Raw genomic sequence first — 26,155 nt, forward strand, 5'->3', positions numbered from 1 at the left:
TCTGTTATATCTGTAGCTGTGGTAAAAATTAGTGAAAGATGAAGAGAGTAAAGTCTGTTGCCTCTAAAACGGCACGTGTGCCCTCACTGGACCGAATCCCATATAATATTGTTTACTCTTATTCAATAAAGAATCAAATATTGCTGGTGAGTGGATGGCCAACAGCCTTAAGAAAAACAATGTTTTGAAATACCTGCACAAAAAAACTGGTATTGTTTTTGGTGAATGACGTTGATTCTGATGTGTCAGTCAGAGCTGTGTGACATTGTTGCGTTCAGTCAGGTAATCAGACATCATGCAGCTATAATGACTCCCCTGCAGGGGTGGTGGAAGCCAACAAAAGTTCTATTTACATCCTCTGTAATTATTCAATTCACTCTGACAAAGTCAATGTGAGCTGAATGTTTGCTGTAAAATATACTGACTCACCACTTTACTGCCATGGTCATAACTGAATAAAAATATACAATACTGCTGTTGAAAACTACTATAAAAAACATATTGTGGCATCAAGTGATCACATTGAAGGATACGGCTGGTGTTATTCTATATTTTAATCCATATTTTTCTTATTGATGTTAAGAAAAGATCCAAACAAACAATGCGTTAGCGGGCGTTCGGACCAAAAAAACAGCCCTGCATTAAAACAACGCAAGGGGTTGCAATGGTTGTGTTGTTTCAGGTAACGTTGAGACATGAAATATGATCCATGAAGACAGATTTGAGTGACAAAGCCATGAGTCTGAAGGTTTATCAAAGCCAAAACACTGCACAGTGATTAATAAATACTCTTGAGACAGGATTTTACAACTCAAGAAATTATTATGGTGGCAATTATTTTATCTTTCATGACATTCATTCCAGCAATAGTTGAGCCAAAAGTTTACATTTTTTGCCCGACGATCCCCGTGTTATTTTTCCTGGAGCCCTGTGCTGGCACCCAGCTGCGGCCTTAATCCGTCTCTCATTACTTTACAACTTTCCTACCCTGTCTGTGACTCTCAGCACCGAGCCCATTTGTTCCTACTGAAGAGGTAAATCTTTAAAAATGACTCATATGCATCTAGTTTCATTTTTTCTAGTTTCAAGTTCTCAGTTATTTCCCACAACAGACGGGCACTGAAGTTTATAGCAAACATTACTCAAACAGTGGTAAATAGAGCATTTGTTGGGGACTATTTTCAGCTGTGGATTAATACACATTTGGTGGCCTTGTGAGTATTTAGAGCAGCAGGACAGTTATTTTGAGATTGACTAGAAATAAACTACAGTGCCTATTCTTCATTGTAATGAAGGAACATGTCACCCAGTGCAACGGTGTCACTAATTAATGTGTTTTTAATAGTTTTTTTTAACAAGAATGGAGCTCAAAGGCAAAGAGGAATAAACTATATCAGGCTTTGGCTACACAGTACATCTTAGTCAATTCGTTGTTGGTTTTGGTCTTTCCATGGGATTTGTTGACAATGAGAAAAACAGATTATCACCAGATTTATCCTTGAAATCATGCTGATTCTTTTGGATGCTTGAAGATTTTTTATTTAGTAACAGGATGGGATGAGAGAATATGAGAGAAAGATGGAGACACTGTTAGTAGCAAAGCAGTGTAGGCAAGAGAAAATAGGGGAATATAACATATAAGGGACAGTAACCAACAATGCGTATTATGATAGCATGTAACATGTAGTATTATTGGAGTCTTCGAGTAATCTTCTTATACAGTATTCTCTACTGAATAATCTGTCACCTCTCTACTGACTTGTAGAGGACGAGAATGGCTGAAAAAAAATCACTACTTTATTGAAGAGGGTCTTGGGTGTTTCATTAAGTGCACTTTAGGCTGGTCAAGAATCCTCTCTCTGCTAATTGCACTTATAATGAGACGCACTACGGATCTCTACTGCTGTATTGAGGCTGCCTCAGCTCTCTAAATAACATTATATGGTCTCTTCATCAGAGGCAAATAAACTGACCGAGACAGAGAACACACAAACACACACAAAACTGCGAGCGCACACGCATACACACGACCACACCAGTGCAATACACAGGCACACATATATACACAACAAAATATACACACTCAGGGATGAAGAAAACACAGGGTTGAGGCTGGATCCATCTATCCCCTGAAGTCTTCATTACCTCATTCAAGCCATTTATTCCACTGAGGTTATATCCTGCTCTGGACTTAATTTAGCAGCAAAGTGACGTGTCCCTCTCTGCAAAAATACAGGGGCCTTTGCAGCCTCAGAGGGTCTGAACCACCAGTGTTTCATAGCTACACAGTGCATGTATGCCTATGTCAAATATGCCGAATACTATTGGTTTCCAATTTTTTTCTTTTCTAAAGGGTATTATAATTCACTGATACAATATGTTACCCCTTTTTAACTGAAGCAGCGCAGTCTATAAAGAGCCCGTCCCACGCTCTTTTCAGCCTCAGCCCATAATGTATTTTCTCAGGTTTCTTTCACTGGCCTTTCTGAAAAGCTGAACCATGATACCAGATTTTTCTATCCACATTCTAAGCCACTTTGGTATCTACTACTTTACTGGTGCAAAATTTGAGCATTCAACAGCTACGGCTCTCTTGAGGTTTTGATAGCAAGCCTGTGGCGCCGAAGACTCATGAGACTAGAAAGACCTACTATATACTTTGTCTGTTTCATGATTCCTCTTAATTACATGAGGCTTCACACTGGCCCAAGACCTTTGTAGTCTCCCACAAGGCGTCCTTACACCTCTGGCAGCACCTGTAGCTGCACTGCCTGCAAGCAAGCCCTCTGTGCCAGGCCGTGTCATTTTGTTGAATTTATTTAAGTGTTATGCTAATAATATACCCAGGCTGTTATGTACTTATAACAAATATTATAAGAAAGCACACTTTTGATGTGTCTTAGAGCAAGTCTAAACAATCCTGTGACAACTGCTCTGGGCCCAGTTTTCATGGTTATGCAAAGACACATATCACATGTAAGGCTACGACATGTTGATAAATTTCGTGTTCTTGAAATGTGCTCGTCCATTTGTTTGATATTTCTGTGTCCTGCAGAGTGTGCATGGCAAAAAAAAAACTCTGTTGGGAGAGCCGAGCACACAAGACACCATTGTAATCTGCACAGCTGTTTCAAAGATGTGACAAGTAATGTGACTGGCTGAGTTCTAATTATTAATGATTACCACACCTTTCTATTTATATTCCACTTTACCATGTGCACAGCTTGATGCAAATGTGTTCAGTTATGCCCTTATTGACCTTGAACATGTGACCTAGTGCTGATTTTTCTGATTACAAGGTTAAAACAAGGTGGAAGAGCAGAGTGTTTTCTAAGGTACAGCCAAATATCTTAGCCATTTACTTATTTACAATTTGTTTTTACACACATCAGAGTATTATATGTATTATTTATTTAAATTATATAAAGATTCTGTGTAATTGATCTTTTACCATTCATGTCTATAAAACAAAATAAAATACATTAAAGTCAGCACCTAAAGAGTTGTTCATCTCAACTGGACCAATGTCTCTACACAGCAGCTGGTCCTGGTTCCCCACTCTTCATCAAGTCTCTCAGATTACTGGCCGAAACTACTGACCGTTTCATTCATTATCATCACAACCACACAAGATGATATGAGCAGTGAATCATGCTATGATTTTGGCCTTTCATTTAAATCTAAGTGGATCTACTGATACAGATCTATGACCTGCCTCGTCTAAAACAGCTTTTAGATTTAAAAAAGCCTTTCTTAAGATTCATTGCTGAAAAACCTGAGACGTACAACTGATTACATCCTTGACTTGCTCATTTTTGTTAGCAAAGGTCTTGTGAAATTCCTTATGGTTTTGATTTATAAAGAATTCAGTTCCAACTATTTCAGTTTTGCAACGAGAGAGAGCTCAACTAATGTTATTTCTTTTAGATTTAGGAGCTCTATGGGTAAAATGCATTCATATACACAGCTGCAGTTCTCTGAAACAGTTGTTAGTAGGATCCTTGACACGACAGCAGAGTGAGAGAGGTTTTAAACTCTTGGTTTAAAAAATGATTGTAAAATAGTCAATATTAAGTCTGTTTTGTACATTTGTTTGCTGGTCTGTTTTTATTCCCTACATTTTTAAATCTACACTGAATGGCCACTACAACTGTAAAATCTAATGCAATCCAAAACAACAACTCGGGCCATAAATTCTACCTTCACAATAATGTTCAGATTTAAATGACACTGTCAGAGAGGTATTAATTTAACTCTAAGTTTGTTACTGGAGTTGTAGTTTATCAGTGGTGTTGAACTGGACTGCATTATACTGAAATGTGTTTCTACTACTGCAAACTACAACTTATTAATACCTCTCAGTGTCAATCAAAACTAAACATTATTATCTCCGTAAAGGTAGAATTTATTGCTGAGCTGTTGTATTGGATTACATGACGTGCTGACGTGCTGCGGTAAGCGTACTGTCTCATTTCCGGTTTCCGGTGCTCCTGTGTTATTGGTATCATATTTCTGCTGCTCTAGCTCAACCCAGTTCATTTTGTTATATTCTTCATTACAGCGGCTAATTACCCCCTATACATTTAAACGTACACTAGTTCTCCTCAAGCACTCATAGCTCTCTCCTTTTAGCGACATTCTCACTAATCCCACAGTTGTTTAAATGCTATTCGGTTTCTTGGTTACTTATCGTACTTTAGCTTAGCAGCTAACGATAGCTTCTCTCTCTCCCCCTCACTCTCCTGCCCTAGCTTGCTTGGTGTGTCAAACATTTAGCTGCTCCTCCATCTCCTTTAGTGGTAATGGTAAATATAATAAAGGTAGTTTATTTGTAGCGTTGGAGGTGAGGCTTAGTACATTGGAATCACGGCTCCACACCATAGAAACTCAATTGTTAGCTGCTGTAGTTAGCCTGCCCCCAGTAGGCAGTGCGGGCCAACCAGATGTAGCTCATGTTACCTGTCCAAAAAAACAGGGAGGCTGGGTGACTGTCCGAAGGAAGCATAGCCCTAAGCTGAAGCCCACGGTTCACCACCAACCTGTTCACATTTCAAGTTCTCCCCACTCAGCGACACACCCGCTGAGAAACCAACTCTGATTATTGGCAGCTCTATCTTGAGAAACGTGACATTAGCAACACCGGCGACCATAGTCAAATGTATTCCTGGGGCCAGAGCAGGCGACGGGTGTTTTAACCATACCCTTGACCGTGTTCTGGCATTGAAATTGAACACAGAATCCTTTTTTATCAGAACATTATTTAATAACTTTTAAACTCCTATTATCGGACTACATGCCATTAGGCAAACATTAGTCCCTTAAGACTCTCCAGTTGATCCAGAATGCTGCGGCACGTGTACTGACAAGAAGTAGAAGAAAAGAGATGATATTTCTCCAGTATTGGCTTCTCTGCATTTGCTCCCTATAAAATCCCCACCTACAAAGCTCTTAATGGTCAGGCACCATCGTATCTTAAAGAGCTAAAAGTATCTTATTACCCCACTAGAACACTGCGCTCCCAGAATGTAGGGTTACTTGTGGTTCCTTGTATGAGTGTCGCGATATACCAGTATTGATGATAATCGTGATATTTAAAAATGAAATATTGATATTGTGTTAATAATACACATATAATAATATCATGTAAATAATCTAGCGCCTCTGAAATCATTTCCCTTTCTTTCCGTTCTCACTTTGTCATAGTAGGTGGTGGTAATGTACCTTAAAGGTCCAGTGTGTAACATTTAGGAGGATCTATTGGCAGAAAGTATGTTTTCGTTAGTGTATAATCACCTGAAAATAAGAATTGTTGTGTTTTCATTACCTTACAATAAGCTGTTTTTATCTACATCCATTTTCTATAGATTTCACAATAATATCATTATTGTGAATTCTTTTGGCTATGATAATCATGTAGTGAAAATCTGATATTGTGACAGCCCTAGCTCCTAGAATCTCCAAAAGCAGAATAGGAGCCAGAGCCTTCAGTCATCAAGCTCATCTCCTGTGGAATCAGGTCCCAGTTTGGGTTTTGGAGGCAGACACTATCTCCACATTTAAGAGAAGGCTTAAGACTTTCCTCTTTGATAAAGCTTATAGTTAGGCCTGGCTCAGGTGACTCCTGAACCATCTCATACTGTTATAGGCCTAGACTGTCGGGAGACAGTCCCATGATGCACCTCTCTCCTCCTCTCCCTCTCTGTCTGTATGTATTTTTATCCCATTACTGCATGTTACTAACTCAACATCTTCTCTCTCCTGTAGTTTTGTGCTTTCTCGTTTCTCTCCTTCTGTCGCTTTCAGCAGGTATTTCTGCCTCCAGAGCTGCAGAGTCTGGATCTGTGATTGTGGGCCTCCTACTGCTCCTGTGTTCCTGCTCGACACCAACTGCTACAATTAATATTATTAGTCTTATTATTATTGTTATTGCTATCATTATTATTACTATTATTTTTATTAATGTTATTACCATTACATCTCTCTCTCTCTCTCTGCAGATGGCCGCCCACCCTGAGTCTGGATCTGCTCGAGGTTTCTGCCTGTTTAAAAGGGAGTTTTTGCCTCCATCGCCAAGTGCTTGCTCATGGTGGGAATTGTTGTGTCTCTGTAAATAATATTATAAAGAGTACGTTCTAGACCTGCTTTATATGAGGGTGCCCTGAGAGGCCTACATACACTCTTCACGTAAACATTAAGTACTGCGCTGACAACAAAATTTTCATCCAACTAAGGCTGCAGCAAACTGTCATTTTCATTACTGATTGATCTGGCAGTTTTTTTCTTGTTTTCAGAGTTTTCTAAAATGTCAGAAAATAGTGAAAATTTCATAATTTTCTTAAGCCCAATGTGGCATCTTCCAGTTTCTGTTTTGTCCGACTAACAGCCCCAAACCCAAAGATATTCAATTTACAAGGATAAAAAGAGAAGCTGGAACTAGCTAATAAGGGACATTTTTGTTTGAAAAATGACTTAAACGATCATCAAAAACACCTAATCCCACACAAACTAATCTTAGTAATATAAGCCTAAACGCTCCCCTCCACTTAGGCCTAAATGTGGCAGCAGAGTCCCAAACACATGGTTACATGTCCTATTTTTCTCTTTCCTCACCTTCCAATTTACCCCCCTGAAAGATTTGCTCTACCTTTCAGCCTTGCCTCTGCCTCACTGATCACCTGTTCCTCTGCTTGGCTAAAAATAAATAAATGACTGAAAACTGCAGCTCTTCCCCACTGAGCTTGTGTTGTTCCTTCATGTTAGAGTCTCTATATGTGGAGGGGCAATTTTCTCATCACCTCTGCAGATGTCTGCTCTCCAAACCCACTCCCAGTCTCAAGTCACGGATAATTAATTAACAAGTTGCCCCCACTGAGGGTCAAATGGAGACAGATTCATTGACCCTTGGAACAGGTTAGCAAACACAGCCACTGGAGATGTCAAATAGCTACCTCCTGCTAATATCACTGCTAAAAGGTTGTAAAATATCAACAAGACAACAGAGCAAGAAGATCAGAAAAATGTCATTTGATTTTTACATTATAGTTTTTCTAATGGTTCCCTTATGAAAGATGGAAATAAAAACAATAGTTTTACCAATACTTCCAACAGGTGTTACTATTGGTGTATGGCAGTTTACATGAATGAATTAGCAGCCGACAAGATCTGAACCCTTCAAGATTTCCTGTCTGTTGATGAGTAGCATCACACAGACCCATTTCTTCTTCTGATCTAATCAAATGTTTTTTGTTCCTCTTCTTTCTTTCATCATTCCCCTCTCTCCCTCTTTGAAAACATAATTATCATCCCCTCTTAGCAAAGAAATCTGCATGACATGGTTTGTTGAGAGTCCTGATGCTTGTTTCTTGTGTGCCTTTTGAGGACAGTATCATCAAATATTACTCAATCTCATTCAGCTATCAAACCCTCCATTTGTTCCTCTCATCTCAGCACCTCAACATATTTCTCAGCCCGTAGATCTGGTCTTTGTTCTATCAGTCTCTTCCATCCGTCGGAAAAATTATATGAAAAAGAAAACCCTCTGACTCTCTTCCCTGTCTGTCAGTGAAAGAGGTTCAAAAGGCCTCCCTTTGGCATGACATGAAAAGTGAAAGTTTCTGATGAAATGTATGCATGTGCCAGCCCAGACATTCTGATCATGTTATAAGTGAACATATAGGGTCAAAGACAGACAGTAGCTCTATTTCTACATCTGAAACCTCAATTAAAAATAAAATGACTTATACAGCTTGTTTGTGTTCAGTTTAAGCAGAGCCTGCACAAACAGATATCAGCGAAAACTGGTTGAGTGCTTGCTGACTTCAGTAACAGAACGGCACACCAAGAAGCTGAGCAACTTGGGTAGAGGTGGCATCACAGTGTTGGGCCCCCTTTTGTCTATTCTTAGCTCTTCCTCCTTCTCTCACAGTCACACATGACTAGGTATAGAAGAGGAGAGGTAGAAGAGGAACCTTAAGTTTCTGTCTCTAACAAAAATGGGATGGTATTTTCACAGTTTATTAAACACTGTCTGTCTGGCTGCCATTTAAATGTGGGGGGAAATTAACATTAAACCTGTAAGCATTTGCTCAAATTCAAAATTTACAGCGTACAGTAAGTGCAACAGGCTGTGCCTTGTTCTCTAGCAGGAGGTGTTGGCAAAATGCACTGACCATCTTACCCATTGCGTGCCCTGTTGTCCTCAGTGAACAAGGCTACTGTTGTTCTCTTTGTTAACGCAAAATGGAGAAAACTACAAGCTAAGCTGAACGGATAACCACAACACCAAACCATCTGAAAAGTGATGTGAAGAAGAATTTTGGATTTGACAACATAGATGCAGAAATCATGGCTAAAGTTGAGGCTGTTTGCTGACTGCAACTGCCATCTGAGGTTCTGTGACTGAACGGAGCAAAATCAATTTTACAACATAGTTCAAGATTACGCTATATGGGTTGCATTTTAATTCATCCAGACTAACACGTGTGGTGTGTCTAATTCGTTCCAACTTGATTTTTTGTTTTAGAGTAATTTTTTTGTTTAAACTGTTTAAACTGGTCATTTTGGAGGCTGTAGTTTGTGGTGCTGCTGAACTGCATTGCTTATACTGAAAGGTGTTTCTATTTGTGTCTACCCTCATTGATGTAAATAGGATGGACAAAAAATTAAAAACCATTAAAAACACCTCCCTAACCCTCTAGAACATTTCTTTAAAACAGTTTTAACAAAAACGAAACTTTATAACCTTCATGAAGATAGGATTTAATGCAAGGCTGTTGTATTAAGCTGGAATTATGCTTCTGGAAAGCACTCACAGAGGAGCAGATGCGCTCACCTCCCAAATCTCAGCAATGCCTCGTGGTTGATCCAACTCCTGTCGAGAGGCAGGTTCAAAACAAAAAATAAAAAATGTAAACATTACAAAAGTTGTACGTACAAGTATATATGAAAGGGCCATGCAAACGACCCCCGTGCCCTTCGTCCACGTGCAGAAAACTGGCAACTGAGTTAATAATATATTCTTATTTCTTTTAGATTGTGTTGCGTGGATCATTTCTTGAAAAAATGCATGGATGATGGAGGAATTTCTAAGGCATTGTGTAACTACTTTGCACTTCTCTCCCTCTCTCTCTCTGGCTCTGAGTAAACAATAAACACCAGGCTGCTCAGCACCTGTAATCCTTCAACGACTCAATCAACATTTGTAAAGCTGGTCACATGAGGCTCGTATCCAACACTGACTCAGCCAGCTGTCTGTGAGTCCCAGCGTCAATATCTCGACGCCCATATATTCATGGCACTTCACAGCCGCCACTCTGTTCACGGTCTGCCGATCAAAACAGGGGCCATGCTGCCCGCCTGACAAGTGAGCCAACGCTCGGATCCTGTAATCCCCTCTACCCAACCCACTCTCCAAAGACATGCAGCATCACGATGCTGCAACAACACGCCTTTCCAAGGCCTTGTTGCTTACGCACTCAGAGCTACATCTGTCTACAAAGGTGCCTCCTTCATCCACTGTCAGTGAAGCTCCCTCTGGATTTACCGCCTGCGCCTGGATTTTTGCCTGTCTCTTTTACTGTCTGCCATGCCTTAACCCCTTGCTTGCTCTCTGTCATGTTCTCTCCCCTCTTTTTTTAAAGATGGGAAATCTGCCCTAGAAACACAGTTCACATGCAGCCATTTCAAGCCTGCAGTGTCAGCCAATACCCAACTGCTGAGAGGGAAGATGAAGTTTTGATTGAAATATTGTAGAGTGTACTGAGTGCACTAGAGTGCACTGTAGACTGCAGTGTCTGTGCAGCATATGTGAGTAAGGAGTAGACTACAGTAGGTCTGCTCAGTGTTGAAGCTGTTGTGTTGTGAGGGAGGGACATAACCAGCTGTCACACACCTCTAAGTCACGCTTCAACAAAGAGGCGCATAATAATTAGATAGTTACATCAGATCCTGAGTCGGTGGATGCAAATGTGGAAAAGCTAAGTGTAGATTTGTGAGCATTAACCAGTCTGACCCAAAGCTAAAAACAATCCAGCCAAGAATCTAATCCGTGATGCCACCATGAGAAAAATCTTGGACTTGCTCCATTGGCAGTAGCGGGACGCAGAATGTAGGATTTTACACATTTTCTGTTGAAAAAATGTTCACACAGACACAATGAAAATTACTGTAAAAGTTCAAACACACTTTCCACTGGTCTAAAAGTTCATTCTGTGCTCATGAATGTCAGGTGTGAGCTCTCCATTTGAGCTGATTTTACTTTATCTATAAGACCCTTTGTCACACTGCCTCTTAGACAAGTCTTTCCATTATCTTTACATGCCCCTCCAACTTTTAAATGTGCCTTTTATCAGTCAAACTCCTGAGCGGCTGCTGAAAGAGACACAAGCTCAGCAAAAGAACAGGCTCCAGCTTCCCCACTCTCTTGCTTTATACGGTTACTATTGTCTAGACCTGTTTTCCCTTGTGAAGCAGCACAACTCGCCGTTTTGATGGGCTTATTGAAGCTACTGCCTCGTTATCCCTTATCTCAACACACTCACAAAGCACTGCGAGAAAGAATGTGTGACGAAAGAAGACAATTCGTCTTTTAATTTGCACTATGAATGTTTTTCCCTCATCCGCTTGTCCTTCTCATTCCTGTCCTCTGTTGGTCTTGCTCCAAATGAAAACAAATCAAGAATTGCCACAGGTTTCTACACAGACATTTAAACATAAAGATTTGTGCACATATTGGGCTTTATTTGTCAAACTATTTACAAATATTTTTTTACCAACTTTGAAAAAACTCCAACTAAAAATCATTCTCATACAGATCCTTGAAAAATACAGAAATTTCTCTACAACTTTTCGTTTAGAACCAATTTCTAGAATATATTATTATGGAGTGACGTGCAGGATCACTGTCACAAAATAGTTCAGCCCAGTGAACTGTTCCCTACTTTATACTTGGGCCCAGTGATTCCCTAATTTAACCAAAACAAACCATAAGGCAGATAGATCCTTGAGGCTTTTAGCTCAAGAAGCACCATTTCATCACAAATTGCATAATATTGTCTAATATACAAAATGAAACACCTGTAGATGTGTTTCAACCAATTATTTCCACCTCCTCTGATATTTTACACAACCTGAAATTATCATGAGTGAAGTGGTTAAATTAGGGTTGAATTAATGGACGACACAGGAAACAAAACACTCACAACTGTTGGTTATTAACAGTTATGGTGGTGACTCAACACAGGAAATTCTTTTAGATTCTAGGACACAGTTAGGAAGAGAGCTGAAACGATTAGTCGATTAATCGATTAATCGATTTGTCAGTTGTCAGAAAAAATGTGATAATCGATTATCAAGCAGAAATGCCACCAATTCTCTATTTCCAGCTCCTAAAACGTGAGAATTTGCTGCTTTTCTCTGTTTAAATTACATATCTTTGAGTTTTGGACCCGTTGGTCGGACAAAACAAGTTATTTAATGATGTCACCTTAGACACTGGGCAACTGTGACAGGCACTTTTCACTATTTTCTGACGTTTTATAGACTAAACTATTGATTGATTAATCAAACAAATAGTCTATACATTCATCAATAAAGAAAATAATAGCCCAAGTTAGGACCATTTGTGATAAAATAAGTTTGGTGCAAAAGTTCAGCAGAAATTCACCTCAGCAAATAAACAGCAAGTCGATTTTTGGAGAAAACTTTCAGGAAATGCTCCCAGACATACAAATACAAGCCAATTACTGGAATCACTGGCCTACCTTGAACATTGCCAGCCCGGATCTTCTCTCTACTCTTCAGAACTGGCATGATGGAGTGATCTGGGATTCGACTCCTCCTCTCATAGCCTCGGATGAAGGGATGGTAGACAGATGAAGTCACGCACAGAAGACTGAAGTGGGGTCTTGCAGGGCGAGGGATGAGCGGTCTTGGGTTGGATGAAGGTGGAAGTGGGCGATGCTAGGGCGTTATCAGTATGGCGGAAGATGACTGTTTTTAAAGTGTAAAAATATGTACAAAATGTACAAAAATTTGCATTAAATCATTCATTAAAATACTATTGGTGTAAACCTGAAGGAGTGCAGTGAATTGCTTAGAAACAATGATTTTACATATAAAGAGGGCAAAGAAGATGAATCTGCAGAAAAGCAGATCTAACCTGGTTGAAATATGCTTTTGATTCAGATCTTAGAGGAATTTAAAAGTTGACCATCAACTCAAAATGTCAACGTGCGCGTGAACTCAATAAAAGAATTAAAGATGATTGATGGTGAGTGATGGAGGGACGTGCTTTCATTCGTCTCCTCCCATCCGATTCTCTTTCCACTTCCTCCAACGCTGGTGATACAGCTCGCCGAGGTCTCCTCCCAGAAGTTTGCGAGCGTGTGAGCACAGTTGCCTTGGAGATGAGGAAATGAGCAGCAGTGTGTGTGCATGTGTGTGTACGTACTCCTCCTCTTCTTCTTCTTCTTCCCTTCCTTCCTTCTTCTTTGGCTTTCTTTCACACCTTGCCTTTGCTTGCTTTAGCCAGTCATGATCATCAATTTGCCAGCCTGCTCTGCGCTCTCCTCTTTCTCAGCCTGAAGGGGAGAAGAAGAGAAAGTCAGACAGCAGAGTACAGCTGTGGATGGATGTGTTGTTATTGAAGGCTAAATGCCACTGTGTACACAAGCCAATTGCCTCTGAGGTCAAGGCTTAACTCAGTCAGGCCGCTGTACTGTCTACATGCCCCCTTTCACTGCAATGGGAATGTGTTGAACGTCGTTGCCTGGTAATATTACTGTGCTATTTCTTTCATAGGAGATGCTCACAGCGCTTTTGTATTATACTAACTTTAACCTAGTGTTTCTTAAACTATGGGTCCTGACTCAAAGTGGGTCGCAGAGCCTTTATGGGTGGGTCCAAACATGATATCCTGATATGTATGTTAGGTTAGCCTTAGAGACTTTGCCATACTGTTTATACCAAGGTATCCCTTCTTTAATATCTCTGGTTATATTGGGGCACTTGTTGCAATTCAATGAGAAGAGCTGCTTTATGGCTTAATTGGATTTTTATATGATTGCTGTAGAGGACTGCTTTATGTGTGAGTCAATGATCACACTGTCTTGACAGCTGGTTTATTAAAAATAAACACCACGTGAACAGATCAGGCATTAAGCAAGTCCTCTTACATGACTGAACTGGACTGAACCTGAGCACGGTCACTGGTGTTGCCATGGATACACATGCAAGTTACTGGGGCTCATAATGACCAAACAGGACAATCATTTAGCCAAATAATCTACAAAAATCAAATCAAAGTGTTATATTTAAATGTAGTAATTTTGCTACGTTATTACCGACAGGTATGCATCAGAAGACTGCATTGGGATTGGGATCCCGCGGGTCCCACAGGACCCAAAGCAAATCTCGCAGGAGCGGGCAGTTTGGAACACACACATTGTGGGAGCGGACGGTAATGGTCAAAAATCTAGTGGGAATGGGATTAAGAAAACAGTCCCGCGCAGGACTCTAGATGGCTTTATCAATGTGATACAGTACCTTGATATGTCAGGTGCTAGATTTGCCCAAAATGGACATTCTTGTGTGGTTATCTTATCCTTAAACAGTTTCTCAATTGATTTTTCCAGGCAATTTACTGTATCACAATATATATCAATACCACAATATAAACGATAGGAGATTTTATGCATATCACCCCCTCCTAATGTTTATCTATAATTTTTCAGACTGTATTTGTTTCCACAGAGTTCAATATACGGCCCTCCCTTGCACTAGTATCTGCTGATATTGTATGTTACTGGAACATGGTTTGACATGTGAGATGTTTAAGTTTGTGTATTGTAATCAATATTTGTGCCTTTATTGATAGTAGGCTAGTAGCTAGATATTAAGTTGGTTAATTAGGGTCCATGGGACTCACTGAATTTCAATTTTGGGTGACAAGATAAAAAACGTTCATGAATCTGTGTTTTTATCCAATGAGAAAAAACAACTCCAGGGTAAAAATTTTGTAGCATATGTGATGATTCACTTTATATTTGATGTTTCAAAAGTATCAATGGATTTCATAATTTAACAAACATAGGAAGAGTAAGAATTAGGCAACTCTTTATTTGTTATGTTAACTTTGGTGTGGCTGTAATCTCTCTATTTGAGCTGAAACAATTAGTCAATTAGTTGATCAGCAACTATATCCTCTGGTTCCATCTTTTCAAAGGGGAATATTTGCTGGTTTTCTAGTCAACTGAAAACCTTTGGGTTTTGGACTGGTGGTTGTACAAAAAAGACATTTTAAGATGTCATCTCTCTCTGGGAAACTGTGATGGATATTATTCTCTATTTTCTGATATTTTATAGCTCAAATAATTAATTTAAGAAAGGTCCAGTGTGTAGGATTTAGTGGCATCTAGCATTGACACTGCAGTTTGCAACCATTTGAATATCACTCGCCTCCAAGCGTGTAGGGGAAACTATGATGGCCATGAAATTTGTGAAAAAATGCAAAAGGACCTAATAGAGCCAGTGTTTGGTTTGTCCGTTCTGGGCTACTGTAGAAACAAGGCGGTGCAACATGGCGGCCACCGTGGAAGGGGACCCGATCCCTAACGAAAAAACAAAAATTCTTATTTTCAGGTCATCATACACTAATGAAAACATACTTAACATACATAAATATTATATTCCATTTGTGCCAGTAGATCCTCCTAAATGTTACACACTGGACCTTTAAGAAAATAATCAACAAATGAATCAATGATGAAAATAATTGTTAGTTGCAGCCACAGTAATGTATGTTCTGTCATCTATCCTTTAAGTCTTTACCAGATCAAGGGAGCTGTAATTTTAACATGTATATGCTCACAGGGAAATGTTGGTGTGTTTATCTGTGTAGTTTGAGGACGTAGGGTATGTAGGTATACACAATTTAGCCTTAGGAAAACTGTCAGAGGATATCTGCATGGGTAGAATTTTAATCCTGTCTGGCAGTGTAATGAATTATTCATTCAACAAATTTTATTTACCAAAATCCATCTCCCTCTCACTCCTTCAAAGTCTAATTATCGCTGACTCTCATAGTAGTATTAAAATGACACTAATAGCTTGACTCACGCAGAATAAAACAGTATATCCTTAAATAAACCCTAGCATAAAACAACTGAATAAGGCTTATTTGTTTGTTCAGTTCCCTTGCTAGGTTATGTATCAACAGCTTTTCAAAATGTTGAATTATGTAGTTTGGTGTGAGTTATACCAGAAAGCTATTTTTACTGACACACAGGTTTTAATGCATGTATGTATGTTAATATATATATATATATGTATGTATATGGTGTCCGAATTAAACAAATACACCTCTTCCTGTCTTTCTGGTCAGTACAACTTTTCATAATTTGCTTTATGGACAGCAGCATTTTGATGTGAAATCAGTTAACTTGTGTTCTTGATGTGCTCGGCATCTAAAGATCTCGCCAATCTTAAACACAGTCTTAATGACTCCTCTTTTGAGCATAAATCCTTCATCAGACTGAAACCCAAGAGGTGAGCATGCCCTATTAAGCCTTTATATTTAAACTACTGTGTGCTCACAGCATGGCAACATCACACCACTCTTTTGAAAGATGTCCTAAATCATTTAGACTCTTTGGGTTTAAAGACGTTCAGTTAAAATCAACTTGAAACTTTTAGGGCAGAGGCCTGCTCTTTTATTCTGTGAATGGAGAATATTTAAGAGGAAGCCGCCATAAGACCCTTGCTATGTTTTAAGTTTGCATGTGAGCAATGTCAAGAAATATGATGATATTTTTAAATATTAAGTAATTATCAAATTCAGTTTGTTCTTATTTTGTCTAATGGTGCATTCTTATATCTTTAGGATAATTGTGCCATTGTTAATAACTGTTTAGATGATTAGTTAATTAACAATTTCAACTCAAAATAGCATGTCCAGTTGTAGAAAAGCTAACACAGCATTGGCTTACTAATGCAATGTGTGTTGCACTCTGAGACATACAGCCTAGTATGTCATATATAGTGTACAGTGTGCTCATGCTGAAGAGTCTGATACAGTAAAGCTGGTGTATGAATCACATTAGATCTGTGATTCATTTTCAGAGATCTGTTGCAGATCCATCGAGCAGAACAAGAAATGTAATGGAGGAGGAGGGCATCAGCATAGCATTGGCTAACAAACCTCAACCAACTAAAAATGCACAATAAGGAGAGGAAGAGGACTAAAATGAATGCATGTAAATGCATGCACCTGCACTGGACTAATTGAGAGAGTCAACTGATGTAAGCTGATGGAGAGAGATTTAACCAAATGAACTAATTGAGTATGTTGGGCTGCTTTCTGCCATGAATTAGAAATAGTCCTTGAGTGAGAAATCTCTCTTGCTCAAAATCACCATTTAAAGAAGTGATAGTGCGTGAAATTCTTAGAGATACAATAGTAAATATATAGAAACTGGATAAAGATCAAACGCATGGCCTGATACACAACCAATTAGTCACAGCAGGGTGAGGAAAGATTTAGCAGTACAGGCAAATGTGGTGGAAAATGTAAAAATACCCTTCACAGAGAAGCTGCTGATGAAAGTTCATGCAGAATACATTTCTATCAGTATCATGCAGACATTTAAATGCACACACACACATGCACACTCTTGCTCAATTAGTTGTACTCTTGCGCACGCACACACACACACACACACACACACACATTCAGTGCACACGCCTACTGTTCATGCATGTGCATACACTCAGTTGCGAAGAGGAAGTGAGTGCTATATTAATTCACTACTCACCTAATTAACTCTTTTCTGTAACACATAATTTATAGACTGTAGTGGAGATGTTTTACAGAGGAGCAGAGTTGAGATACAAAAGCAAAGACAGAGCAAAACGAGTGGTCCTTCATATTCCTTCATGTTGACATCCCACTCTCAGAACAATCAAGAAAGAGGTATTTATTAAGCCACTTTATTAGTCCATAAGAAACGGGAGAAAAGAGACTAAAGTGGCTGGTGTGGGCCTACGCTACTGGGTGTAATTTTTCACCTTAAGGCTGAGTGCACAGTCAATTTCAGGTAGATGTCCATGGATATATAGGCTAAAAACTCACAGTCTAGCAGTGGTGATGCTTTAAAACAGCGCTCCCAAAAAGGTGTGGCAGTGAGAAGTAGAGACGAAGCATCAAACACAACGTAAAGAAAGAAGGAAAATGTGACAGAGCAAAAGAGAGGGGTAGTGATGAGATGGGATATTAAGTTCTATCTATTTTTAATCTGTCTATCAGTCTGTCTCTATCTACAACCTGCACACTGTCTATTACACCTCAAATCCACCGCAAGGCATTACCCACTTAATCCACTGTTCAACATCCAACTAATGCCAACCATCATGTCTCTCTTGCCTGATAGAGGATGAGAATGAAGACAAGTGGAGGGGGAAGAGCTTCAGGAATGAAAAATGGCCAGTTCTGGATGAAAACCAACCGAAGACAGGAATGGGAATATTGAAAACATGCAGAAGCACAAGGATTCAATTCGAGAAACTATTTTGATGATAATAAGGAGCGCATTTAGGTTTTAGGATTGTGTGTGTGTTAGAAGGGTTGTGTGAGAAGGGGCAGTAAAAGAACTAATGGCTGCTGATGGACTGTCAGAATGAAAATGAGCACAAATCAAGCATGAAATGGGATACGCTCTTAATGACTTGAGATGACCATTAGCTCCAAACTTTGAATGCAGCTCAATAAATAACATGAAGAGAATCTCATTTAGTTTAGACTAAATATTCCCAACTTGCCAAATTGTAATCAAAGATAAACGGATGCCAAAGTGCCTAGAAATTAATTTCATTCTCCCTCAGGACTAAACTTAATTTTTCTTCCCTTGTTAGTTCACAACAGGTTGTGAACCAAACTGATATCTTTATCAAATGGAAAAGGGGACATGACCAGTGGACAGATAAAAAGATTTCTCAAAGACAACAATTAAAAATGGGCGCACTTTGCCATGATGAGAAGAACAGATGAGAAGGAGGGTATATAAACAGTATGAGACCAGACCAATATTGACTCACTGAACACTGTCCTTTTAGGCATAGTTTAGTGTGCGAGTGCATGTGTGTGTTAATGTGTGTTTTATGTATACGTAAAGCACACACAAATACACACAGACAGACAGATAGACAGACACTAAACGATAGTTAACCTACCTAGAGTAACATTTAAGAATCCCGCAAGAGTGTGATGCAAAGAAAATGGGTGTGGAGGGACCAAAAGAGAAGGAAAAGGGAAAAAAGAGTCATTCATGAGGAGTTTTTTAGTTGTCTTTGAAGAAGATCATCCAAGTTCATATAACATCAGACAGAAAGAGGCGTAGGATGGGAGATAATGAACTGATGGCAGCAGTTAGAAATGAAATAGCAAGGAGGGACTGACAGGTATGTTATGGTTTGGTGAAAGGGAGGGAAGAGTGGAGAGGAGGAAAGAAAGGACAAAAATTAAAACAAAACTCCTCCCTGCTTTCTCTTTTCTCTCACTCATAAATAGAGGAAATTATACACCACGTAGATAGAGAAATAGATGAGAAGGCAAATGATGGACAGAGAGACTATATGAAAAGATGAAGCACCTCCCAGCACCGCGATGAGGAATAAGAAAAATATAAAACGAAAGAAAAAATTGAATACTCCAAAGCCTTCCGTTTTTGCTCTGTTTTGTGAGGCGAGGGGGGGGGGGGGTTGTCAGTTATATCCCCCCTCTCTCTGCAACTGGTCAGTCTTCTTTTTATCTTCTGTCCTCCACAAAGCAAGATGCCACCTTCCCCTCAGATGAGCGGTAACCCTTTGCCAACACAGCTGTTAGACATGGCACTCAGGCTGGCTGCATGGTGGGGTGCTGCTACCCAGAGATACAGAGCGTGGAGCCGAAACACACCTCTGGCTGGCATAGAGCGCAGAGCACAACTCAAACTGCACTCACTTGCTTTCCTCCCCCTCCTCTGGAGAGAGAGACAGAGAGATGGAGAGAGACCAAGAGACAGACAGAGAGAGAGACAGAGAGAGAGGAAGAGAGAGATGTGGAGGTGGGTCCCTCTGTAGGATTGTGAATTAGAGAGATGCTACAGTAAAGATGGGCTGTTGCAACAATTGTCAACCAAATTGTTTCTATAAAGAAAGCAATGGCTCCCTCTATTGTTATACTGTTCTCAGAGATTAAAATAAAATTGTCAACTATGAGGTTTAGTTGGAGATTAAATACTTAGAGACTATCAATTTAAGAGTAACACCTCTGCAGTAAAACAGTAAAAAAAAAAAGTATTATGTCACCTCAGTGCCTCCTGCTATGTTGCTATGTTGTGTACTGAGAATTTTTTTAATGAAGGTTCCTATCAGCCTAATAGTGGCTAAACTGATACATCCCTGATCACTTGTCATCCCCAAACTGACAGCCTGGTTGAAGACATTTTTACATTTTGTTAATTCCATGTATCCATGTATCCATGTACAGAATGCTTAGAAATATATGTAGAAATATTCATTTATTTGTCATCTGATCCGAAGACCAACAATGGTCCTCCAGAATCCCAACAACATTTCAGTAAGGGTAACGTGTTTTACACTGTATTCTCTCACTCTGTCTGTGCTGGGTTTCCAATTCCATCAAAATCTGAAACCTGTCAAATTCTGTTTAGTTTGTAACAAACTATAGGGAAAAAATTTCATTTACACTTCAGTTGTCAAAAGTAACAAAGTACATTTACTCAAATACAGTACTTAAGTAAAGTTTAGAGGTACTAATTTGTATTAGTATTTATTTGACAGTTATAGTCAACCTCTACAATATGATTTGTTACACATTAAACTACAGTACTACAGTATATTAAGTAGCTTCTTTTTGCTACATCTTGACCAGCTACAACATTAAAATGCTGATTACATGTTAATGCTTCTAAAATACTAATACAAAATGTAATACCTATAATGACTCTTAAAGGAACAATTCTGCATAACAAATATACTTTTTATACTTTCAGTGAATTTTACTGCAAATATTTCTGTACTTTTGAAAATGTGAACGCATTACTTTTATTTGGAAGTACGTTCTATTTAGTACATGTTTCACCCTCTAACGGGCTTTGCTATTGGTTTACCCCCCAGAGGCACCGCCTCGGCACCCTGAAAAAAGATTTTTTCACTCACCGCCCAATCGGGGGGTTGTAGGCACCCAAGGGTGCCCTCCCACTATATAACCCCTGCTCCTGTGCAGCTCATCTCCCTTTTTTAATCAGCCACCTTGTATACGGATCTTCTGCGAGTTTCGAAGATCGAGGCAGCCCACTGCTAACTGCAGGATGATATGCTTGCCTTAGTTGCGAGGAGGATGGAGATCCCCTTGCTACCCCAACCTTACCCCTCCTCCCAAGCCCCAGACGAGAGTTTCACAGCGGGCCTCAGTGCACAACCCCTGTGGGAAGCCCCGCTTGCACATTGTGTGCCCAAAAATGGCACCAATTTTTGCTTTTACCCAATGTGAGTGGGCCAGGCTGCTAGCCGCAAAACCTCCAGCAGCGGCTTACACCACCTACTCCATGATCGAGGACTGGGAATGGGACAGGGGTGTGCCGTTGCTGGAGGAGTCAGTCAGGTTCTGTCTCCTCCTGCCGTGCTCTCCCTGGTCGGGAGGGTAACCGTTGCTGTTGTCTGAGAGAGACAAGCTAATGGCTTGCCTGCATGATAGGTGTTACGCTAGTGCTGCTCAGGGCGTAGCACTCGCTAGCAACATGGCTTTCCTGGCGGGCTCCCTCGACAAACTCACCCACAAGTGGGACGAGCTGTTGGAAGCAGAGATCGCGGAAGTCCAGACCTCAGCCACCCTTTTTTCTCCGGATGGCCCAGGCGCTCGCTGTGAACAGCATGTGTGCCGCTCAGGTGGGACAGAGAACCCTCTGGCTCTGTCTGTCCTCTCTCAAGGACTGAGAGCAGTGCCCCCTCCTCAACATGCCCCTCTCCACCAAGTCACTGTTCAACATCAGGGCCATGATTGAGCGGCTGGAGGAAGCCAAGAAGGCGTCGAAGCAGCTGGGTCCTTACCTCCATCCTCAGCAGATCAGCCATCTCTTAGCTCTACAGCGGCTGGGAAGGCTTCTGAGCAGACCCAAACGCGATCTGACTCGAGGGTATTCACATCTTCTGATGTTGACAGGGAAACTGGACCGTTTGCTGCCCGTTCTACTAAAAATATTTTTATTCCACAATGGCTGGCAGCTCGTCTCTTCTAATCCCGTCTTAGGGCAAGGAGTAGCCACCGCCATTTTAGCGCTTCTGCCCCAGTGCACACAGGTGACGTCAGTGGTACTGAGGTCCGAGGACCAGGTACCCTGACTAACCTTGCGACACTGATGGAAAATGGTCGTGAAAATCGTAACACTGTGACAACAAAGCTTTTCTCCATCAGGAATGCCCCGCCCCGAGGACGACACTAGAGATACAGCTGAGTCTTTACTAGCGTTAGCCGATTCTCTGTCCTTTCTGCAGGGGCCTCCCGTGATCAAAGTGTTGGCCTGTTCTTTCTCTCCCAGTCAAACTCATCGCCCTCCCAGTGATGGACTGTGTTGGATGGACCCAGTTACCCGATATGGGTGCGCTCCTCTCCTTGCCTGGCTGGACAGGCCTCTGCGGAATGGTTATGCTCTTCAATTCTGCCACCAACCTCCACGGACAGCCCCCCTCCCCCTCAGAGACACAGACAGGTTTTTTTCTCCCCATACTTCCTGGTGCCAAAAAAGTCGGGAGGCATGAGACCAATCTTGGACCTGTGCGTCTGAATGGATTTATCACACAGAGACCGTTTCGCATGCTAACAGTAAAGCAGCTGCTAGAGTGCATCCAGCCGGGCGACTGGATGACCTCTACAGACCTGATCGACGCATACTTCCATGTCTCCATCTTACTACGACACAGGAAGTACCTGCACTTTGCGGGAGGGGGTCAGTGCTATGAGTACTGCAGCCTACCGTTTGGTTACTCCCTAGCTCCACACACATTCACCAAGTGTGTGGAAGTGGCAATAGCGCCACTCAGGGAGAGAGGCGTGAGAATCCTGACCTACATAGATGACTGGCTGATCCTCGCAAAGTCAAGACAGGAGGCAGAGGCCCACACAGCACAGGTCATCCGGCACATCACAATGGGCTTCGCCATCAACCAGGAAAAGAGCGCCCTGCTACCAAGCCAAGAGATGCTGTTCCTCTGGATTCCCATGCCATGACAGCACGTCTGTCAGTGGAGCGGGCGGAGGCAATACTTCTACTGACCCGCCACTTGAGGTCTTCAGCCGTGGTGCTGGTGGTGAGTGTCATGTGGCTCCTTGGTATGATGTCAGCAACCCATCCGGGGGTGCAACTGGGGCTGTTGCACATGAGAAACCTTCAGCATTGGTTTGCATGGCTCCGGTTACATCGAGATGGGACAAACGGCGCGAGCTCTGCATCCCAGCACAGGCGCTGAGAGACGCGAGGGAGGGCAGCTATGGTGCATCCCCCATTACGTTCAGGTTTTCACGGACGCCTCCCTGGCAGGTTGGGGCGTGACCTTCGAACATGCGAGGGTGGGAGGAACGTGGCCAGACTCCTCCCGCTACATCAACCTGTTGAAACTCAGGGCGGTCAAGAAGGTATTGCACCATTGTGGTAGCCTGCCTAACAGGGAGTCAGGTTCCCGGCTCTGCACAGGGCAGCAGTGTCTGTTCTGACCTGGTCAGATTGCCACCTATGCTCACTGAGAACCCGTCACATTCCTGGATCCCTCAATACAGGGGCGGACTTAATGTCCAGGGGAGGCCCGCCTCAGGATGAGTGGGGCATTTCTCCAAATATAGCAGCACAGTGTTGGCAGTGTTTCAGGCAGCCAGTGGCTGACTTATTCGCAAACTTATTCGAGAAAACGCAGTGTCCCCTCTGGTTTTCTCAGAGGGTGACCGATGCCCCTCCATTGGGGGTGGATGCGTTAGCCCACCCGACCTGGCCCTCTGGCCCGTTTTATGCCTCCCACCGATGTGGCTGATGATGTCACTGCTGGTAGCACCAGAGAGCCCAGGTGCCAGGTGATTCCCAAACTTGGCACGGCTAGTGGTAGTGGACCCGTGCCCATGGCTTTGCGTCAAGCAGGTGGCTTCATCCTTTCCTGGAACGGTGCCTCATGATCTGGAAACTGAGAGGGTGCAGCTGAGCAGTTGTCACCACGATTAAGAATGGACGTACCCCCTCCACCTCGAGAGCTTACTTGTCTTGCTGGTGTCTCTTTGTGCATTGGTGCAACTGCCATGGTGGTCCGACTATATGTGCAGCCTTGGTTCGGGCCCAGTTGGGGGTACATCTTATCCCTATGGCCTCAGGTGTTAACTAATAGTGAAGCCTGTTAGAGGGTGACGCACATACGAAATATAAATAGTAGTTACCTGGATGTAACTCCAGTTCTATGAGTACATGCAGAGCCCTCTAACTACAAGCCCAGCTGGCCTCAGTTCCTGGTTGCTGTGTTTCCAAAGGGAGACGAGCTGCATGGGAGCAGGGGTTATATAAGGGGAGGATACCCTTGGGTGACTTCTACCACCCGATTGGGCAGTGAGTGGAAAGATCTTTTTTCAGGGTGCCAAGGCGGTGCCACAGGGGGTAAACCAATAGCAAAGCCACATGTACTCATAGAACTGGAGTTACATCCAGCTATTTTTCATTGTAGTAGTTTTATTGAAGTAACACTAATTGACCTAAATAACATTACTTTTTTCACCACTGACCAACAAAAGGGTCATCTCTTTTGGCATCGCTCAAAAAGAGTTAATGTTAACGTTACTATAACGTTGTCAAAATAATGTTACGCCATCTTTAGTGAACCTTTTGCAATGGCAATATAACATTAGTTGAAATGCGTAGATTGTCAATTCCTTAATTAAATAAAATTCCTAATTCAGGTAACAGAATGTGATGGGTGTGTTAAACCGAAATACAACCAAACAATGAGTTGCATTGCAGAAGCTGCAGTCCTTTTGGCCCTCTATCTCTTGCTTGAGGAATCCCCTGATCAAACCATGCCCAAAAGGCCTTCCTTTCACTGTTAGTGTCCACCAGCAAGTCCTTAGGTTTGGTGTTATTGCAGGGATGGACAACTCCTTGCAGAAACCTGTGCTCAAAAACTGAGGTATTTGAATATATTTCTCTGTCATTGCCCAGGAGAGCATTTGAAGTTCCCCAGCAGGACCATGGAGTCCCCAAGTGGCACACTCCAAAGGACTCCACACAGAGACTCCAAGAAGGTGGGATACTCTAAAGTGTTGTTCAACACAAATGCCCAATAGACAATCAAAGCCTTCATCTTAGCATTCGTGACATTCAGTTTCATGGAGGTGACCCTCATGTTCTAAGGTGGTGACCTCCTACACAGTTTTACTCAGATGGGGCCTCATGACATGGTTAATGCTGCTGACACAGGCCCTGCCGTGGCTGGTAGTGCCCAGCCTTGAAGCCTCCAAAAGGCTTGGATCCTTAGAAAGATATGCAGTTGAGTCTGTGTTTTAGCCAGGTCTCTTTGACTGCATCCCACCCAGCTAGGTCTCTGCCTGTGCTTCAGACAGCTAAACCTCCACCTGTTTTTCTGTCAGATAGACTTTGGTCTGTTTCCTTGTTGTCTAGTCATCAGTCTGTTCCATGTTAGCCATTTCAGTCCTTGCACACCTGGAGCCTTCCCCATTAAGCCAGATTTCTGAACCAGTCAACCTCTCTGTGGATAAGCTGGAGTGCCAACATAAGTTCCAGCAGGCAAAATTAGTGAGCTCCTGCCTTGTCATCTTCCAGGGCTTACATCGATGCAGCACCCCTGGATCCAGGTGTGTCGCTTCACTAAACCAGTAAACCAGTCTCTCCACTGTCAACCACCCCAGAGCCTTTCTACAGGTTGCAACTTCTGTTTTTCTCAGTTCTGTGTGCAATTTCCCTCCAGTTTCCTGCTCTATAGGCCAGTGGTCTTGGAAGCTTCGTCTCCTAGAGACCAGTTCCCTATAGCCCAATCTTCCCCAAGAATCTCTGAACCAGGTACTCTGGCACTCAGTTTCTCCCTTGGTTTTGTTGGGGCTGCGTGGTTAGCTTCATTGACCCTTCTATGGACCATCTGGCCACCACCCTGAGCGGGGGCTGCCTTTCTCTCTAGATCCCTGAGTGTTTCCACTTGTTTCTCATGATTCCTGGTTCAGGAGGATGTGCCCCAATACTTAAAACTTTTAAATATTGGGACACAATATTGTTGCTCTAGCACCACCATCAGACCAAACTCTCAATTCTCAATTGAACATGTTTTCTGTGCTTCAAGCTCCCCAGACAAAGAAGCCTATTGATTTTCTACCAGCGTCACCATTAGGGCTACCTCAGCGTTTTCAAATGATCGTATCTCCTGACCTGTTAATCATAAACACATATTTGCTGTGCACATTCATGATACCAAGATAGTATCGTGAATAGTCCTTTTGATTTTGGTTAGACAATAACCTTTTATGTAGATCTACATTCAGGAAAATCTTTCACCACCTTTATATAATTATATTTTTATTCACCCAGTAGAATATTGACTGTAAAAGTCAGATTTGTTATGATTA

The 26,155-nt window shown here is 41.7% G+C and overlaps 1 protein-coding gene across 12 annotated transcripts in view; it reads right to left on the minus strand.

Annotated features, from left to right (window-relative positions):
* grin2bb (glutamate receptor, ionotropic, N-methyl D-aspartate 2B, genome duplicate b) overlaps positions 1 to 19,505 on the minus strand; it is a 95,820-nt gene extending 76,315 nt beyond the window's left edge. For 2 of the 12 annotated variants that reach the window (XM_044190552.1, XM_044190551.1), the window contains exons 1-2: positions 17,310 to 18,690; positions 12,261 to 13,079 (exon numbers count right to left, since the gene is read on the minus strand). In XM_044190552.1, coding sequence (XP_044046487.1) covers positions 12,261 to 12,269 — 9 coding nt within the window. In that variant the 5' untranslated portion in view covers positions 12,270 to 13,079; positions 17,310 to 18,690. The other 10 variants (XM_044190545.1, XM_044190544.1, XM_044190542.1 and 7 more) reach the window with 10 other exon arrangements.
* Between the last annotated feature and the right edge of the window lie 6,650 nt (positions 19,506 to 26,155).

This window comes from Siniperca chuatsi, linkage group LG3, assembly GCF_020085105.1.
Source record: "Siniperca chuatsi isolate FFG_IHB_CAS linkage group LG3, ASM2008510v1, whole genome shotgun sequence".
Taxonomy (NCBI): Eukaryota; Metazoa; Chordata; class Actinopteri; order Centrarchiformes; family Sinipercidae; genus Siniperca; species Siniperca chuatsi.